The following is a 21,356-nucleotide window of genomic DNA, read 5'->3' on the forward strand; positions in this document are numbered from 1 at the left end:
CACCATTTGCACCTATCTTTCAAAAATGATTTCCTTTAATATCCACTGCAAACCATTTCATTTCTATAGTGCAGTTTTTGTGCAATCTAATGTGAAGAGAACTGAAGCTATCTTTATTTTCCAATGTAATATTTTTCTTACTGCAAACAGAAAAGGGATAAAATACCATACTAATTTCAATGTACATTAATTATTCTTTCTCTTACTATAGCATCTTTAGTAGTTCAGTATTATTTAAGCAACACTGAATCCTGATTGTCAGATAATATGCACTCTGCTGTACTTAAAAGAAACAGGATGAGCTGAGAACAGTTAAGTAATCTAAAACATGTTGGCATTTACATTATATTTATATGTAAGATATAACAAAATATGATAGCTGCTTTAAAAATAATTGGCGACCTCAAAATTAACATTCTATATTTGGTGCTTTCCCCCTCAATTCATCTGTTCGCCCAAATTCGAGAACCTTCTACATTATGTAACAACTTCAAATTAACCAATCACAGATTAGCTCTACTTATACCTCAGTATAAATACTACTGCCGAGTTGAGTCATTCTTCTCTTCCCTAAGTGCTGCTCTGCCAACACTGCATAGCTTTACCTTTGCTTAAATGCCTATGTCATTTCTTTTAAAAGCCAATGTACATAGAAATTGATCATATTTAATTATGATTGAATAAGTGTCTGCCAAATTGACTGGATATAAGTAAGTGAGAATGAAGATTGGTGATTTATCAAAATCCAAGTTGTTATCTTCATCTGTATACCTTAACCACAAGCCATGAGGGATACTGAAAGCTGTTATGAGTCCCAGTGTTCAACTGCACATCAAAAATCATAACATAATTAAAAAGTCGAACAGGACCAACCTGGTGAAAGTTTTCCCTAATGGATGTGTACAGGTTGTTCTCCAGTGACTGCGAACACAAGAAACTGCTCATTTAATGAATGAAAGGGTGTCTTCCACCCCTTAAAAAGTATGTTAAGGTTGTCTGAGTCTTCTAGTACTGTGTTCCTTTTCCACCAGGTACGCAAAGTGGTGTTTTGCAATAAAAATTTCAAGGGATTAATTATGCTGTATATCAACAGATTGGTTTTTTCTTTTTCTCGTCTTGTCTTGCCATCGAGGGCACTGTCAAGTCCTCAAATATGGTGTTTTGTGTGATCAGTGAAATACGAAATAGTGAGACTACATCTGGATGCTTTTAGTGATATGTGTACTCATATTATGTAATTAGTGAAAGGTGAGCGTGTTTTCTGAAAGATTCTAATGATGTTTATAGTGGAAAAGTGTCTCCGTGACTAGTGATGTTAAGGTTGATATCTGGACAGTGAAATGTGAAAAAATTCTAGTGATGTGTGTGCATATCAAGTGCTTTGTGAAACATATTCATTCAGTTCTCTGAAAAATTAATTTAACTGTGATTAATTTGAAAATTTTTTAGTGTTATGATATGTGAAAACTGATTCAATATCGGGATCGGTGCTTCAAAATTTTTTTCCAATGTGTATTTGTTGTACATTTTTCAGAAATTTCAGTGTGTGATTAATATGATTCAGTTTAGCATTTTAGTGCAACCTGATATCAAAACCCAATCTCAAATGAAAATGATTACAAAGAAAAGTGAAATTGCAACAATTACTAGTGATAAATTTCAGTGTGCCATCTTTGATATTCCAGTAGAAAAATATCTTTTACTATTCAGAAAAAAATGTGAAAATAAAAATATTAGTAATGCGGATAAATCATCAATATTTTCGGAATGCCTCTGTAGTGAGGTTTTACCATTTTGTTTAAGAGAATGTGTTGAACTAAATTGGAAATCAATTAGAACCAAACTTCTTACACATTTTTAAAGAGAAGAAACACTTTCAGTGACTTTATTAACTGCACTTATTCTAAATTTAATGACATCAAATATTTTAGGCAAAAGTTAAAATTAGCATCCATTCTAAAATTAGACAAAAAAATAATTATTGAATTATTAACTCAGGGACCTCCTGAACAGCAGAGAATGTTGCTCACTGTGCAAAATTTAGTAACAATTCAAGAATGGATTAACAATTTTTCAAGCCTAGGTACAATGCCAAAACCAGTTATTTTTTTTCTAAGGAATAGAGGTGATTTATGAAATAGTGTATTTAAGCATCCCCCAACCACCAGCAAAATTGTATGCTGATTTTATTGGAGAGGACATGCCAAATTAATAGTCAAAGTATTATTATGTTATTTAGTATTACAGTATATTATGTTTTGTATTGAAATTTCTGTTGTATGAAGTATGTGTACCCACAATGGGAAGAACTTATGAAACTAATCATAAATAGAGTATTATATTTCCACATGAAAAGTTAACAGATTTATATGAATATTTTTATCAACAAAAGCTTGAAAAACATTTCTACATTTACTTTGAAAGACTTGTGGTGAACTTTTGTCTTATTAAAGTATTCGAAATTTGAAATTTCCTGGTGGAATTATTTTCATCAACAGAATTTACAAAATTTTCATGGGGCATTCAAAAAGACATTGGACCTTTTTTTCAAATGACTTATGGACTTTTAAAATTATATTTGTCTTAATTTATTAGTTAGTTTATTTATGAATTAGAATGTTACTGTAGTAGTCTAAATCAGCGATTCTCAACTGGTGGTACGCAAGAGGAAAATAAGTGGTATGAAAAAGAACAAAGCATTTTTAACTATTAAATTAAAAAATTAAATACTCCAATATCCTGTGTAAGGTCTTTGCTCTAACATTCTTAAATTTATGCAATCTGAGCTCTGTTCAAGGTCAATAGTCGCTCACAAACTTTAGCAAAATATTCCATTTTTAATTCCACCAATATTCTTTTAGCCGCAGACAGAACAAAATTTGCCAGAAATGGTGTTTTTAAAAGGAATAATAGAAATGGATGTTGTATTTAATAGGAAAGAAAAATAACTTCCTATAAAAAGATAATATCTCATTAATTCTTTTAGAGTTGATCGATTTATTAGCCATGTCTACACTTAATGCCACAGGTATTTTGTCTTCTTGTTGCTTTGTATTCCTTACTTTGCTAAGAGATTTGAGACAATCGTCATTTGTTTTTGAAGAACTCGTAATATATTGTGCATTTAAATATTCGTGAAAAAATAACAAATACAGTCAAAAGTCGTTAATTCGGGACACCCATAATCCGGAATGATCTATAATCCGGACCTCAAAGCTAAAAACGTTCTGCACATGCGCCGCATTGACACATGCGCATAGGCGTTTACACGCGTGCGTAAGACCTTTACGACTGCAAATATGCGTGTGCGCAAGCACAGAATACGTTTTCGCGTGCATGTTTTATGTATAACGGACGGTATAGGCTAAAATTATCTATTTCAGTTAATGTTGATAATTGCGTTGTTCCTTAATCTTCGAATTGGATCCGGCTTATTTTTTTTTGCAGACTGTAAGAGCAATTTTATAAAAGTAAACTTGAACTTTCGATTATGTCAAATAGAATTTCCGATGCTGGAGCTCCCAAAGGATCTACAAAACGAAATTATGTTTCGATGTCCATCAAACAAAAAGCGGAATTGCTGCAAAAAATGGATAAAGATATGAAGAAGGTGACAGAGAGGTTAGTAAAAATGAAAAAATTTAGATTGACAAGTTAGTCGGTATTCTCGGCACAGCAAATACGGGACTTGAACAGCGGAACTTTGTAACTGAACAAGAAATTATGTCTGTTTATAGAATTAAACAGAAAGTATTATCACATAAAATAAGCAACTTAAACAACTTACATTGAAAGAAATGTTTAATAAAGTAAACAAATAAATATTAAGCTTTTTTTTGTAAATTTTGATACCCTTTAGATCATAATTGTTCTTTATTTCATAAATTACGGTTTCACATTTTTAATTTTAGGATTTCTGCATGCCATCTTGCAAGATTTAAACTGATGATCTATAATCCGGAAAAATCAATAATCTGGAATCGCCGAAGTCCCGACGAGTCCGGATTAACGACTTTTCACTGTATAACTCACATTTTCAAAATGGAAAAATGGCTAGGATTGACAAAGCGGAAAGGTGATGATTCACAGGTGATGGATCTAGGACAATCTACTAGCACTAAGAATCTTCAAAAGAACGATTGTTCATAGAAAATATAATGATTTATTTATCATTTGGGTTTACTTGGAATGGAGGTGACATGGACCCTCAACCTCAGTGTGTTGTTTGTGGTGAACTATTATCCAATCATAGTATGAAACCATTTCTTAAAAGACATCTTGAATCTAAGCACGCCAGTTTAAAGGATAAATATGAAGATTATTTTAAGTGGAAATTATCAGAGTTCAAAAATAATAAACATGCCATGAAAGGTTTTGTTCAAGTGAAAGAGCTTCGGATGCTAGTTACTTAGTAAGCCTACGAATTGCCAAGATTAGCAGACTGACACTGTTGGAGAAAACCTTATTTTACCAACCGCTAAAGATACTGTTTTAACATTATTCTTTGAAAAGGCAGCTAATGAACTTAATAATATTCTGTTATCAAATGATACGGTCAAGTCAATGAATTCATGAAATCGCAAATTCCATAAAAGAGACACTTATTTTAAAAATTAAATGCAGTTAGTATTTTGCATTGGAATTGGGTGAAAGTACTGATATAGTGAACTTTATTCAATTATTATTAGTTTACATACGTTTTGAAGACAAATTAACTGCCGAACAGTATTTATTTTGTGAATCACTTCAAATGAAATTTTCAAAGTAATTGACAATTCATATCAGAGAAGTATATTCCTTGGAATACGTGCATTGCTGTATGCAGTGACCGAGCTCAGGCTTTAACAGGACAACTTTCTAGTGTTATTTCTCAAATAAAAAGAGTTGCACCTGAAACTAAATTTACTCACTGCTCCATTCATCGCTTTAGTAGCCAAAACAATCCTCAAAAACCTGAATTTTTTTTTTAATCAAGCTGTGAAAATTGTTAATTTTATTAAAAGTCAAGCTTTAAATTCAAGAACATTTATGATTTTATGCCAGGAGACAGGCAGTGAAAATGAAACGTTTTTGTTATATTCTGAAGTAAGGTGGTTGGTTTACAGAGGCAAAGTTTTATATCGTCTTTTTGATCTTCGATTGGAAATATGAATTTTACTCTGTCATTCAAAATCTGAATTGCAAAAATGTTTACTTAGTGAATTATGGTTGGCTCGTTTAGCTTATTTAGCTGATATTTTTAGAAAGTTATATGAATTAAATTTAGGATTACAAGGACAAAGTGTTAATTTGTTTACCATTAGAGATAAAATAAATGCAATGATACAAAAATCAAGCTAATGATCCAAGAACTGGGTGATAATATATTTTAAGTTTATTACCAACCATTTTTAGAAAGTTCTCTAACTGAAAATAATTTGAAAGTAAAAGAATTAGGATCCGACACTAAAAATCATCGTGTTCCTTTGATAAATTGTTTCAACATGTATTTTCCCGAGGATTATGAAAAAGAAAATTTGAAATCGATTTTGTTCAAATGTTCCTGAAATTTTATATCATGAAGGGAAAAAAAAAAAAAAAAAAAAGAAAAAAACAATTGATAGAAATTTCATGTGATCAAACTCTAACTGACGATTTTACACTTGTTAACTTTTGGCTGAAAAGAGGGAAAAAAAAATAAAGGCATTTCAAACAAGCTATTAATTTCCCCCCTTTTTGCAAGACCAATTTGTCCAAACAAGGATTTTCTTCCATACCTAAATTTGAGAAATAAATACAGAACAAAATGAAAAGTGGATCCTAATTTATGGTTAAAACTAAGTGAAATAAGACCAAACATAAAGAAATTGATTGGTCTTAAACAGGCCAAAATTTTGCACTAAATTTTAGAATTAAAGCATTATAAACTTAAATTTTGATAATTAAAATGGTAAACAATTTTTAATCTATTATTTTTTTGTGTGTGCACATTTAATACAAATAGCCAACAGGTTGTGCAAATGGCAAAATGTATTTTTTTAAAATTATTTCTATTGAGAAAGTGAAAGTAATCATTGTAAAACATAGTGGTGGTACTAAAGTTTTTCAATTTTTATTTAGATGATACACATTACTCAAAAGGTTGGAAACCGCTGGCCTAAATTATATATTACATAATTTATAATCTGTGTATGAGAAAGGTCATAAATCATGATGGGGAATAGGAAAACATGCAGGCTATGTCCTTTATGTTTCCTCATATAATAACCTTTCTCTTGTTTCGCAAAGTCACTAATGCTTTTCTGCCATTATGCTCTCCCGACCTTTCCTTTGAAGGGGGAATATGTAAGATATAGCTGCTTTAAAAAACATCTAACTTGGCAACCTGAAAATTAACATTCTAGATTTGGTGCTCTCCCCCTAAATTCATCTATTCTCCCAAATTCGAGAACCTTCTATGTTATGTAACAACCTCAAATTAAATCACAGATTAGCTCTATTTATACTTCTGACTTGGTATAAATACCACTGGTAAGTTAATTGCATCATTCTTCCTTTTCCTAAGTACTCCTCTGTCAACACTGCATCAGTTTACCTTTGCTGCTTTTGTGCCATTTCTTTTAAAAGTCAATGTACATAGAAATTTATCATATTTACTTATGATTGAATAAGTGTCTGCCAAATAAATTCGATATGTGTGAGAATAAAGATTGGCAATTTATAAAAATCCAAGTCATTATTATATTCATCTGTAAGCCTTAACCACAAGTCATGACAGGTATTGAAAGCTGTTAAGAGCTCCAGGTGTTTGACTGCGCATCAAAAATCATGACCTATATATATATATATACATTGTACAATTTATATATATATCTGGTAGCCAAACAATACGATGATAGGAAGTGCAATTCAATGTTATTTGATTGGTTGTTGGTTATCTAGTCATATGACTATCAACATAAGCAAAACAAGAGACAAAGCATGATGGCACAGGAAAAAATGATTCAAGCATCACATGCAATACTCAATAACCAAGGCCAGGGACTTAAAACTGTTTTACGATGAGATGGATTTTCAAACAATTGTAGACACATTAGGTTATTTCGAGGGCGGAGAGTTGAAAAATGAGCAACGCCTTCACTGGGAATCGAACCATGGACCTCTGGAATATGCACCCATTATACAGATCACCACACCAAGAAGGCAGGAGAAATACCTTATATACTCCCCCTTTTAAAGGGCGACTGGGGTTTTTTAGGCGACCTAATTGTCAAATCCTGGGTGTGGAGAATCATCATCCACTACCCTTTTAGTTTGTGCCAATGTATGCCACCCTTTTAGTTTGGGTGCCAATGTATAGATGAGCAATGCCTTTGCCGGGAATCGAACCACTGACCTCTGGAATACGTGCCCAGCATGCAAACCCCTACACCACGAAGGCACACTAAGAAGGTGGGGTAAATACCTTATACAATAAAAATGCCAATCTAAAAAGAGAAATTCACGAAATTATTAGCTAGTACAACAGCAGATTACAGAATGACATATCTAATACACCATTCATTGAATTATCATATTATGGAAAGGAAATAAGGACCATTTCCTTATTTGCTAAAAAACTATAGCATATGCATTGTAACAGCCAAATTACCTCGTGAATATCAATTTCTTCAGCTTGACACTGACAGAAAGTAACACCGAGAAACGATAACTTGGTCTTATGAGTATTAACGACATTTCAGTCACATATATGAAAAAGAAAATTAAGCTTCACAGATACGAGTTATATATAAATGCAATGGTTTGCAAACTGTTTATTTAGTATCCCTTAATCCCAACAAAAAGCATCCCAAATTTCCTGAAATAACATGTTTAAAATTTATGAATTATTTTAATTATTTTAAATCAGCCAGAAAAAAGAATTTTTAACATTAGTGGTGTAAAAGATTGCAGAAGTAAGAAATCTCAGATCCTTTCTCTTACTGGAAAGCAAAAGAATGAAATTAAAAAAAATAATAATAAAACACAATTTTTCAACGGTAAAACTCTCATGGAAAAGTTTCTAAACTCATCAAAAAATAAATGTTAAACATGAAACTAAATGCAGTTTGTTTCTAAGCAAAACTTTGTTCAGAGACTATTTAATTCTCCATATTTTTCAATGATAGGTCTTAGTGTGTATGTGTATTGTTTGACAAACTGCAAAATTTCCTTCTTAAACATTACCATTTGTATATGCTATTTCATTTCTTTAATTATTTTCTTTTTGTTAATTCAATCAGCTATGGTATTTGACTGCATTATGGACTTCAATTTGAAGGAATCTAATAACAACAATTCCTTACTTTTCTGGAATATCTAATATTACAGGAACACAATAATATATGGCATAAATGGTATAACTTCGAACACTACAAAATTTATAAAGATGAGGATATTATTACATCCATACAATTAAGTATAATAAGATGGGCAGATCACCTCCTGAGAACGAATGCAGAGTGAATGGTCTTTAACATAACTCCTGCTAGTGGAAGATCAATAGGAAGATAGAAGAAAAGATGGAGGGACTGCCTGGATGAGGATTTCGCAATTCTGAAAATTACGAACTGGAGGTCAATTGCCAGAAGGAGGGTGAAATGGGAAAGGCTTTGAAAAAGGCCAGGGCTGTCATGCCAATGCTGATGATGAACAAAAATTGATGGAATAAAAAAATTGTTATAACAGTTTACATAACATGAGTTGCCCAATCAGCTTAGTGGTTAGCATTGCTGACTACCACACCAAAGGGCCCGGGTTTGAATCCCACAGAAGGCATGGATGTTGTAAATGTATAGTGCCGGTGTGGCATGGTGGCACTATACATTTACAACAGCAGTGTACAAATTACAAAGCATTACAAATAAGCAGTGAGCCGAATGTCCTCTCGTGTGGTTTGGTGGAAGCGGAGAGGGGTGGGAGACACCCGAATCCGTCCCCCTGAGGTGCTCTTCATCAAAACTGGGGGCGGAGTCGAGCTAAATCACACTGTCATCAAGGTGCTCAAGGTTGTTGCAATGACAGGTGTATCTTGTGCTCCTTGCCAAGAAGAATATCGTGGGCTTGGGCTGATGTTACTGTCAGACAAGTGAGTATAAGTAACAACAACATACAATGATACATATCTAATTTGGACACATATTAAACATTTTTTCCTTGTTTTTATTTCCACTTTCTTCAGAAATTTAAAAAAAAAAAAAAAAAAAAAAAAAAAAAAAAAAAAAAAAAGGCTTTCTTATTTTGGTTGTATTTCACAAACATGAAAGGCTAAAGCACATGAAAATTATTTTAATAGACAATCCAAAAAAACACACAATGAGACAGTTCACAATCAGTTTAGCAAAATTAAGACCTGAAGAAGATATTTCATGAATCAGCATGAATTCATATGCTATTTTTAGAGTAGTAGATAAAAACTTTATCCCAAGTCTCATATAAAATATCTGCAAAATCCCTAAAACCCTACTTATGGCCCACAAACTGGCCCTAAGATTCAAATTCATAACTATTCTTTACCCTAATAGGCAGTATTTCAACATACAGTACAATTAACAGATTTTAGGAATTACACATATTTCAACTACTCTAATTTCTTAACAAAATGCTCCCCTGTTTTACCTATAAAATTCACAACTCAATGTATAACATTCAAATAAAGATATCTGCAATGAATTCTAAAACTTACTTTAATTCCTTTTTCATGGTTCTATACAATTCGTACTGGGCGTGACCTTGCTGCCGGAACATCTCTTTGGAGAACCTCAGATCATTATAGTATGCCGTATCTAAAAAATAAATTAATGACTTTACAAAGAATATAAGGCTATAATACATTCTTAATCAAACAGTACATTCTCCCAAAATGCTCTGTGATTTACATAAAATTTTGTGTACAAATAATCAAATGATAAAATCATAATAAAAGAAATGGCCACCAATAACCATGGCCAATAAATGGAATACCAACCTACAACAGTGAAAACTGTACATTAAACTGCATATCAAGAGCAAAACTCAAGCAAAATCAACAGTGATAGAATACTATGGCTACATCAGAAGTGTATTATTGAACGAACCAGGACACTTTTATTTTAAAAGTGAACAAGGGTGTTTTTTCACTCAAATTTTAACAAAAAATAAAGAAAATGAACTTTAATGAAATAATATGACCCCCCAAAACAGCGGATCATAATTACCCCCTTTTATCATAAATTTTCTAAAGCCACTTCAAATAAATAAATAAATAAATAAAAAATCATTTTGAATAGAAACCGTGAAAAAATAGAAGATTTAAAAATATATATATATATAAATAAAAGGGGTTCAAGACCCTTTTAAAATTTTTATTTTAAAAGTGAACAAGATTCACTCAAATTTTAAGAAAACATGAAAATATATAAAAAATTGAAAGAAATCCAGAGGGGGAAATGTTTCCCCACCGTGAAAAATTTATTCTAATTCTTTTATTTTATAGATATCTTGCCCATTTTTCATCCCTTTATAATGGAAACTACCAGGTTGTTCAATAAATTCGTGGAATGGAAATGAAGAAACCAATTTTTATTAGTAAAAATGACTTTATTTTTCAACGTAGTTTCCCTCAACTTCAATACACTAATTCCAATGGTCTTCTAATTTATGGATCCCTTGACTGTAGTGGTTTTTCGGCATCTCTGCAAAATATCCCTCCACGGCAGCTATTACCTCTTCGTTTGAAGAAAATTGTTTTCCGCAGAGATATTGTTTGAGGTGTGGGAAGAGCCAGAAGTCGGAAGGAGCTAAATCTGGCGAATAGGCTGGATGGTGCAACAATTCGTACTTCAATTCAGTTATTTTAGCAATGGTTTTTTTAGCTGTGTGCGCAGGTGCGTTATCTTGGTAGAAAATGATTTTCTTCTTCTGTAATCCGGGTCTTCTTTCATGAATTTTTTCGTCTAATTGATTCAAAAAGTTACAACAATAATCCGAATTAATTGTTTCACTAGTTTGAAGGTAATCTATAAACAAAATTACTTTCGCATCCCAAAAAACTGATGGTATGAAATGTTGCACACGAATTCACTTCGGCACCGAAGAGCCGGGTTCACACCACTCCTTAGCCTCCTGTTTTGATTCAGGATCATGATGGTAGACCCAAGTCTCATCCATTGTGATAAATCGACGGATAAAGTCGCTTTTATTCTTCTTAAAACGCTCCAAATGTGCTGGCAAAGTCGCATCCGAATGTGTTTTTGCTCTAGCGTTAGAGAATGCGGCACCCATTTTGCACACAGTTTTTTGAAACTCAAATTAACACTCAAAATATTGCTCACTGAGCCCAATGAAATGCCTAAAGCCTCTGTTAAATCACTTTCAGTCAATCAACGGTCTTCCAATACCATATCTTGTATTTTTTTGATGATTTCCGGTGTTGATGCAGTTTTTTGACGTCCATCTCGCGGATCGTCTTCAAGGCTGGTACGACCACTTTTGAATAAACTAGCCCACTTGCAAACCATTGTTTTTGAAGGAGCAGATTCACTTCGGTATGAATTTCCATTGCCTTTCAACCTTTCTTTACAAAGAATTTGATAACTGCACGATGCTCAATTTTATCCATACCTGAAAATAGGCACAACACATTAGATATAAAGGGCGGTTAAACAATGAATAAATTAACAGATCGAAAGGAAACTTTTGACGTGTTCCTAAGAAAGAACAGATATGAAAATGGCGTCGAAGTTTTAGGCCTAATATTGACGAATAGATGGCGCTCCGCAAACTTATTGAACAACCTTGTATATATTCCATTATTTATTTCATTGATGGCTTTATCGGAAAGTTCTCCATGTTTTTTAGCAAGATAATATTCTTTATGTTCGTTATTTACTTTTAATTAAGGAATGACAGGATTTCAAAATTTTGTTTGAATTTTTTCTCAATGAGATCAGTTCATAATTTCCAGGATCTCAATCTTTTAATTTTAAGGTTTCTGGATAATGTGAGTCTATTGAATTCTTCCATTTATTTAGAATAATTTTTTTTTAATGTTTTGACTTTGCCAGATGGTCTATCGGGACTTTTATCATTTATTTATTCACATAATTTCTATTAAAAAAAGTACTATTAAAATCATTACTTTTTCCAAGCATAAGAAGTACTGATAATTTTTTATCTTTTTTACCTTTTAAGATACATGTACCATTATAGAAAAATGGGGATATGGGTGCATTCTGGGGATCCATAGCAAGTTATATGGAATCTATTCTTTCTTCTGAATCAGTATCTTTTCTTGCTTTAACTATTACCCATAATTGTTTACTTTTAGGGGATTCTATAAAAATAGTGATTATCATAGTCATATCCATTTTAAATCTTTGGTAAAATAATAACTTTTACCACGTTTAAATATTACATTTTCAAGGTCATCTGTTTTAATTTCAGATGACACAAATATAATTTATCGACATATTTTTCATTAACAGCATACATTTCATTAGCAGGATTAGCTACATTTGTTATAATTTTATTGTTTGCATTATATTTCTCATTTGACAATAATGTTATTGCATTATTATTTTCTAAATATCTTTTATTAACTACATTTTTAACATTTATTGGATCTTTAACATTACCGATTCTTTGACCTTTAGCGTCAAAAACATGCCCATCATTTGAATGTAAATAAGTATCCATTTCTTTTATAATAGGTTTATCCAATGATTGAATTTTTTTGGCTGTTTCTTTCACAAAATTAAAAAAAAAAAAAAAAAAAAAAAACTGTCATCAACATTATATTTATTTATATCAACAGTTTTCTTTCAATTTTCCAATGCACTCAAAATATATATTTTTGTACTAACATCCTGATTGTCTATAGGATTTTTTACAATTTTTCAAATTTTTATTTTCCATAACATAATTTCCATCATCAGTTAATTTAAAAACTTCTCCAGGTGGACCAGCTTTTCTTTTATCATCAAAAGGTGGATAAACAGCAATCATTTATTAGAAGTAAAATAATTTAAGAATCTACTGATGTAGTGATCAACTACTGTAATTTTTTGTTCTTTCATATTTAATTGGATTTTCTTTTTTTCAACAATAAAATACATAACTTTTAGCAGTTTCATGTTTTAATCTATAATGAAAGTTTTATGTTAAATTTCCTTTACAGTTGCATAATTTTCATGATGCGATAGATCAAAAGGAATAATAGGATATAATATACTATATGATGTATAATTTATTATACATCATATAGTATATTATTGTTTCTTTATTTCTATTCCTTGTAATCTCTAGAAAAACTTCATAGGGTTTTATTCCACTTTTTATTGGAAAAATCCATAATATATTTTTCAGATGGAGTAACTTTTCCATTTATCGTAATCCAACACTCTTCGATATCTAAATGATCGAATATTAAATTACTTTTTTTATAATTTTCATTTCTGTCTAAATATTGAGAAATAACAAATAATGTTAAAACTTCATTGGATGTAGTGTTTATAAGGTATGATCCACTTTTAACATTTTCAATTACATTTGATTTATGAATGACATATTGATTCCAATGAATATCTATAGATTTATTGGCTAATAGTAATTGCTTATATAATACTTCTGCATTGTTTTTAAACTTAACATAAACTAAAATGAGAGATAAATCTTCAATTTCTATTTCATAATCAGGATTAGCAACATTCGTATATATCGTATTTTCATTACTTTTTCCCCTCTTTCAAATTCTATTTCTATTTGAAAACCTGATATTACTTTCCTGAAATATTTTAAAAGGTCAAAAGTTTGATCTTGTGGTAACCATACTGTAACAGATTGATTATCTTTTGTCATCTTGCATCTTTTATCAAATCCTTCATCATAGTTTTCATTTTCTTCAACTTTTAATTTATTAGTTATTTCAGTGATTGTCGTTTGAGCTGTTATGGATCCATCATCTTTCATGATATCTTTTACTCTATTGGCATTATCACTCGTATAAAAAACCAAACATTGTGTTGTTGTATAATCAGGTGTATACTCACCACATCTTATAACATGTTCTACAATAGGAAAATAATCACTAGTATGTTCAATGACTTCTATTATTTATTGATAGTTTTTTACCAGTAAATAACCCTAATCTGGAATTTACTATAACATTATCTATAGAATTTCCATTTTTCCTTAGAATTTTCCATTTTATTTCAATATAAGACTCTGAAAGTAATAATTTTACTTCTGTATTTTGGATAAAAAATTCATATTTACTAAATTTATTATAATCCACATTTGCTTTTTCTAATACCATCAATTCTTTACTCTCTATATTATCATCGTAATGATAAAAGACAGATAATGACTTATCTGTTAAGTCATCATAATTTTCCATTTATTAGAAATCCTGATGCTTCTGAGAATATTTTATTCAATTTCTGACCAGTGGCGTAGCGAGTATAACTGGTACCCGGGGCAAAGTACCTTTTCGGCGAACAGCCAAAAAACACTTACAGTAATATAACGTATAGAATATATTCATAATAAGAAAATAATGCAAATAATAATAAAATGCTGAATCTGCCATAAAATACTCTAAAATGTATTAAGAACAGTCACTACCTAACTAGCATTGGATTCGGAAATGTATCTGTGTCGGCGGAAAAATAAGACATACGATGATATAGAATTAGTTTAAAATGTATTATTTATTTTACATATTTATATAATTGTTTTTAAAAAAGTGCACTTTTTAAACAATTAAAAGTTTAATATATATTATAGATAAGTAGATATATTGTTACGTGCATACGGGTTCATTATGAAATGAATGCACAAGTCCGATGAAAAATGAAAATTTATTATTATCACAACAAATATGATTAAATGTCCTCAAAAAATTGTGCAGTATCACAATATATTACAGTAGCTATCTTCTAACTACTCAAACATTTAAGAGAACTTAATTCAAAACAGCTAAAGAAAACTAATCTGCGAATTCGCTACAATTAACAAGAACAGTTTTCTAAACAAACTCTTAAAACAACAACAAACTAAGTAACTGACTAACTGAATTGAGAGGTTTTCCTCCTTTTTATAAGATTTTTAAATCGTGCGCGAGAACTTTCTCGAAATCAAAAAGAGATATTTATTAAATGTTACATGCACACGCTCTTGTATTTTCAATTTTCCGGCTTAGCTTTCTTTTGATATTCGTCACGCGCTGCACTGCGCGAGAAATAAAACCATTTAGTTTACAATTCAACTAACATTAGCTATTTAAATACCAAATCCGTAACACTGCCACCTTCCCAAGGACTGCACGTCCCGGGCAGTACAATCCTTGGACAGGAAGCCAAACTTACAACTAAGGCATAAATACAATAGTAAGCATTACATTACAATAATAAACAACACGAACAATAAATGCAATAAATAAAACAAATCAAATGCTATCAAATACAAAATACGAATCAAATACTAAATACACATTTAGAAACAAAAAGGGCCATGGTCTTACACTATTTACAATTATTTACACTATGCACTATGGCCACAGTAATGAACTAACCTGTCGTAATGAACGACTTTAGGTTTAGAGTTCGAAGACTTACGAATGTCGCAGTCTTCCAGCTGGTCTTTCCTGACTTCATCATCACTCCACGGGTCTCAATCAGCGGATGTTGATGTTGTAACTTGTCTTGCGACCGGAGTCAGCAGATCGCATTTTGCTTCCACCCTGGAACAATATCGGCAGCTTTCTGGGCAAGGTCGTCTAGACAGCGCGTCGGCGTTCCCGTGTGATGATCCCTTACGATGACGGATAGTGATGTCATATTCTTGGAGTCTCTGTATCCACCTGGCTATTTGACCCTCAGGAGTCTTGAATTTTAAAAGACAGGCCAATGAGGCATGGTCCGTGCGGAAGAGGAATTTTCTGTCGTATAGATAATGATGGAAATGTTCTACAGCTTTGACTATGGCGAGCAACTCTTTCCTGGTGACACAGTAATTCCTCTCCGGTTTAGACAGGCACTTGCTCCAGTACGCTACTACACATTCTTGGCCGTCTATTTCTTGGGACAAAACAGCACCGACACATTCATTGCTCGCGTCCGTGTCGAGAATAAATGGTTGGTCGAGCTGAGGACACGTCAGGATCGGAGCAGATGTTCAAGCTTCCTTTAAGTTGTTAAATGCATCCTCACATTCTTTAGTCCACAAGAACTTTTGCTTGCTCTCTGTCAGCTTGTGAAGGGGTCTTGCGATGGAAGAAAAGTCCTTCACGAATCTCCTATAGTAGGTGCAAAGCCCTAGGAAGCTTCTCAACTGATGGACATTTTAGGGACGTTTCCAGGATTTAACGGCTGACACCTTTTCAGGATCTATGCACACACCTTCTGCACAGATGACATGTCCCAGGTAAGTCACTTCCTTTCGGAACAATTTGCATTTAGCGGGACTCAGCGTCAGATTGGCCTCTTTCAGTTTCTGGTGTAGGTGTATTTAATTATGGCAAAGCACACGAGGGCTATCTGCCTAAGGGGATGGATGCCTTTCGTGGAGGACTTTCTAAGGGAAACTGGCTCGTATACACGTTACACATGGGGAAAACCACGAAAACGCCCATGCAGCCAGCCCGTTCGCGGGATTCGAACCTCGGACCGAACTACCAGTGTTCAGCGACTTTACCGCTCGGCCGCTGGTGGGCCCTCTTTCAGTTTCTGAAGCACCTTTCTAAGATTTTCTAGATGCTCTTCAAAACTCTTTCCGACGATGATGATATCGTCCAGGTATATCAGACAGGCTTCGTAGGAAAGACCTTTCAAAACAGTCTCCATAAGACGTTCGAATGTTGCCGGCGCATTACACAGTCCAAACGACATCACCTTGAATTGCCAAAGCCCTTGACCTGTAGTAAATGCTGTCTTTTCTCGGTCTTCAGGGTGTATTTCTACCTGCCAATAACCACTCTTTAAATCAAGTGTTGAGAACCACTTGCTTCCAGAAAGAGTGTCTAGAATGTCGTCAATTCGAGAAAGAGGGTAACTGTCTTTCTTCGTAACCTCATTCAACCGGCGATAGTCGACACAAAATCTTGTTGAGCCGTCTTTCTTTCTGACTAGAACGATGGGAGACGTCCATGGACTTGCTGAAGGCTCGATGACATCGCCTTCTTCCATATCCTTTAAAAGTGTTCGTACCTCTTCCTGTTTAGCAAATGGTAGACATCTTGGATGTTGCTTGATCGGGGAATGATCGCCGGTATTGATTATATGTTGTGTCAAACTGTTTCGACCCACGTCAGAAGACGAGCGGGAGAAAACTTGAAGATCTTTAATGACGCGATCGGCAGCATTCCTCTCTTTAGCGTTTAATTGCACATTCTGTAATAACTTCAATGTAATGCTCTCTGAGGACACTGATTCTTGGATGTTACTCTTTCTTTCAACGGTGGTTACTGGAGTACATGCTCCAACCACTTCACCTTTCTTAATAATTCTTCCCTTCTCAGTTACATTGCCGACTCTCATCGGGATAACCATTCTGGATAGATCGACGAGTGTTGAGGCTACTAGTACTCCTTTTGGGCTATTACAGTTACTGGGATATTCTATGATGCCATAGCGGAAATTTCTGTTTTCGGCTATGGATCCAGGAAGTAAAATTTCTGTTCTTGCCAATATTGTGATATTGTCTTGTTCTATGATTTTATGGACAGATTTAACTTCTTCATCATTAACTCCAAATAACGCTATGTCCTCAGATGTAGAATGCAATTCGTTATTTTTACAGTCCAAGGAAAAATTGTATTTCCTTAGAAAGTCCAGTCCGAGTATGCAAGAATCAGTGATCTCTGCTACATATGCCATGTGATGGTAAGCGGCACTTCTAAATGTGATGTTAACATTTACTTTTCTGTCGATGTCGATCTTTTCACCGGACACAGTCTGGAGGGTAACACAGGGCGGTGTCCAGATAAGTTTGCTTCCCAGTTGTTGAGCCACATCCTTTCGGATGATAGTAACGTTGGCTCCTGTATCTATCATCATATTACAGGGAACTCCATTAATATGTCCTATTATAAAAAATCCATTACTGCCGCCTCTCACTGCAGCGCTTTAAACTGGGGCTTTTCATTATCTGGCAACCTCCGCCCCGCGAGATGGCCACAAATTAGTTTCCCTGCTGCTTGCTAGGAGCGGTCTTAACATCCGTGCCCTGGGGCGTTCTGCAGTTCCTTCATATGTGTCCTTCAGATTCACAGTTCCAACATTTTAAGGTCAATTTGTTGTCACTGATATTTCGTCTCAAGGCATTCACTTGTCTGGTTATATCGTCTAGACGAACAGTGACTTGATCCATTGGCTCTTGAACTTAAGCAGCTCTGATTGAGTGGCGGTCTCTATGAGTTGCTTGCTGGGCTGCTTCGAATTTCATGGCGTACACTAGAGTGCTTTTTAAATCTTTAACATCCGCCATTCGAAGAACCTTCTGTATTTCGGGATCCCGGATGCCATTGATAAAGTACTGCAGACACAGGATTACCCTTGTTTCTCTCAAGCACTCCGTAAAGGCGAGGTGGGACAGCCTTTCAACATCTGTAGTGAGTTCCTGGAGTGATTCGGTAGGCTTCTGTTGACGGGATTTTAATTGAAGCCTGCTGTAGTCTTTTAAACATTTTTTGCCAAAGCGCAGCTCCAATGCGCCAGATAGAGCTTTGAAGTCAAGTTTTTGGTTTTCTGGAAGCGTCTGCAGGATATCCGCTGTGTCTGCTCTCAGAGAAGTGGCAAGATAACAGGCCTTACTTTGGGAATACCATCCATTCGCATCTGCAATGATAGAAAGTCTTGTCCTATACACTTGCCAGGAGGTCTTCCCATCATATGTAGATAGTTTCAGAACGGGACGAGCAGGCATCGATAAAAATTAGAAACCTTCAGAATTGTTTCCTGCCTTTGCTATGCACTTCTTTAGGCTGTCAACTTCTTTGATGATGGCAGCAGAAACCTTATCATCAATTTGTTGTTTGACAGCAGAAACTCTCTCTTCTTTCTTCTACTTGTTCTTTTACCGAAGAAACTCTTTCTTCTATTTGTCCAAACTTAGTTTCAACAGTGGCAATTCTGCCTTCCATAGCCTCAAATTTGTTTTCTATTATACAAGTAATCTTTTTTTTATTTCCTCTTGCCCTATTTTCACTTCCTCTTTCACAGCTTTCATCTCTGCCTTAAAAGATTCCTGAACAACATTCCACCTTTTCTTTAACAGTTTCCTGTCCCGCTTTAATCTCTTCCTTAATGGATTTTTGACCAGCATCCATTTTCTCTTTAATTTCTTCTTTAAATGATGCTTGGCCAGCTTTGATCTTTTCCTGGCTAGATTTCATCCCTTCTTTAAAAGATGTTAGGCCAGCTTCCATCTTTTATTGGAACACAGCAAAAGCACTGATGAGCTGCCTCAATTGTTCTTCCTTGTTTTCTATTATGCAAGTAATTTCTCTCTTCAATTCCTCTTGACCTACTTTCATTTCCTCTTTAATAGATTTCATCTCTCTTCTAACGGATTCTTCCATTTTTTCTTGTCCCGTTTACATTTTTTCCTGTCCCGCTTCAATTTTTTCCTGATTAGATTTCATATCTTCTTTCAACGAGGCAAAGGCTGAGATCAACTGCCTTAATTGCTCTTCCATCGCTCTTGTTATTGGCATTCAAATCTCACTTCTGACACCAAAAATTGTTACGTGCATACGGGTTCGTTACGAAATGAATGCACAAGTCCGATGAAAAATGAACAAAATTTATTATTATCACAACAAATATGATTAAATGTCCTCAAATAATCCTGCAGTATCACAACATATCACAGTAGTTATCTTGTAACTACTCAAACGTTCAAGAGAACTTAATTCAAAACAGCTAAAGAAAGCTAATCTGTGAATTCGCTACAACTAACAAGAGCAGTTTTCTAAACAAACTCTTAAAACAACAACAAACTAAATAACTGACTAACTGAAGTGAGAGGTTTTCCTCCTTTTTATAAGATTTTTAAATCGCGCGCGCGCGAACTTTCTCGAAATCAAAAAGAGATACTTATTTATTAAATAAATGCACGTGCTCTTGTATTTTCTATTTTCCGGCTTAGCTTTCTTTTAATATTCGTCACGTGCTGCACTGCGCGGGAAATAAAACCATTTAATTTACAATTCAACTAACATTTGCTATTTAAATACCAAATCCGTAAGAATATAATATTATAATACATTAATACAATTAATTACTATGTATACATTTTTCTTGTCTTGGATGAAGCAAATTTATCAATTACCTACACAAAGTCGGTCATTTCAAATTTTTCTCTTTCCCCATTTAAAAATGCTTTTATGGCTTAGGGGATCTTGTCCCATCATTGATTGTAAATATCTCAATTTATTTTAATTTGCCGAATGAACGTTCATAGCTAGCATTTGATAATGAAAGAGTAAGGAGTATTTGAAGTACTACTCTTTGGTTTGTAAAAACATTTTCTCTATACATCTGTAATGGAGTTTTAGGTTCAGTTTCTTTTCTACTGCGGAATAACATCTTGCAGTCACATTCACTGCTCAAAACAATTAGGGGACATTGCGAGTTTGGTATGAAATAACCATATAATCAACAACCTTTTTAACAAAAGGAAATAGAAAAGATTATAAAGGAAAATTATAATGTTTACAAAGTTGGAAATATGCAAATTTAATCTGTGATGTCGGAAACTACGCGTTTTAGAAAAGGAGTAAGGAGCGACCTGCAGCATTCCTTTTTAGTAGGAGACTAAAAACAACTGACACGCATTGAATTCTTTGTAGCTGTGAATATACGATGTCTCAGTAAGATGACTTAGTAGAATCGGTGGCCAGGAAGATCATCAGTCGTTTACAGGAGAGTCTAACGCAATCCACTGTAGTGGAAGCTTTGGGAGTTCCCCAAAATGTCATTTCCAGACTATGGAATCGGTTTTGGGAAACTGTTTGAGAAATTTGGGACAAGGTCAAGCTATCGTTTTAAAATAAAAAAACGGGAGTTGTACGTGCATTTTGTTTAAAAAAATAAGAATATGTCTCTGTTTTAGAGAAATAAAATGGTCAGAAAGAACGTTTTGTACGCGGAGATATTTGATTGATGTACTGCAAAAATTTTATTACACATTTTATCAAGAAAATAAATAATTAATTATATGACAATAATTATTAATTTTAAATATAAATTCCACAAATTTGTCGAAATAAAAACTGAAATTTTCCGGAAAATCTTATTTGGAGATCGTTTGGTGCCCGCTCCGAGAGTGGCGCCCAGGGCATCATACACCCCCTTGCCCCC

The 21,356-nt window shown here is 33.6% G+C and overlaps 1 protein-coding gene across 2 annotated transcripts in view; it reads right to left on the reverse strand.

Annotated features, from left to right (window-relative positions):
- LOC118195859 (uncharacterized) overlaps window positions 1–21,356 on the reverse strand; it is a 198,175-nt gene that overhangs the window by 6,108 nt on the left and 170,711 nt on the right. For both annotated transcript variants that reach the window (XM_085809724.1, XM_085809725.1), the window contains one exon: window positions 9,704–9,803. In XM_085809724.1, coding sequence (XP_085665850.1) covers window positions 9,704–9,803 — 100 coding nt within the window. The remainder of the gene's footprint in view (window positions 1–9,703; window positions 9,804–21,356) is intronic.

Source organism: Stegodyphus dumicola, chromosome X2, assembly GCF_044657685.1.
Source record: "Stegodyphus dumicola isolate Sdum_Otavi_A_Nest chromosome X2, ASM4465768v1".
NCBI lineage: Eukaryota > Metazoa > Arthropoda > Arachnida > Araneae > Eresidae > Stegodyphus > Stegodyphus dumicola.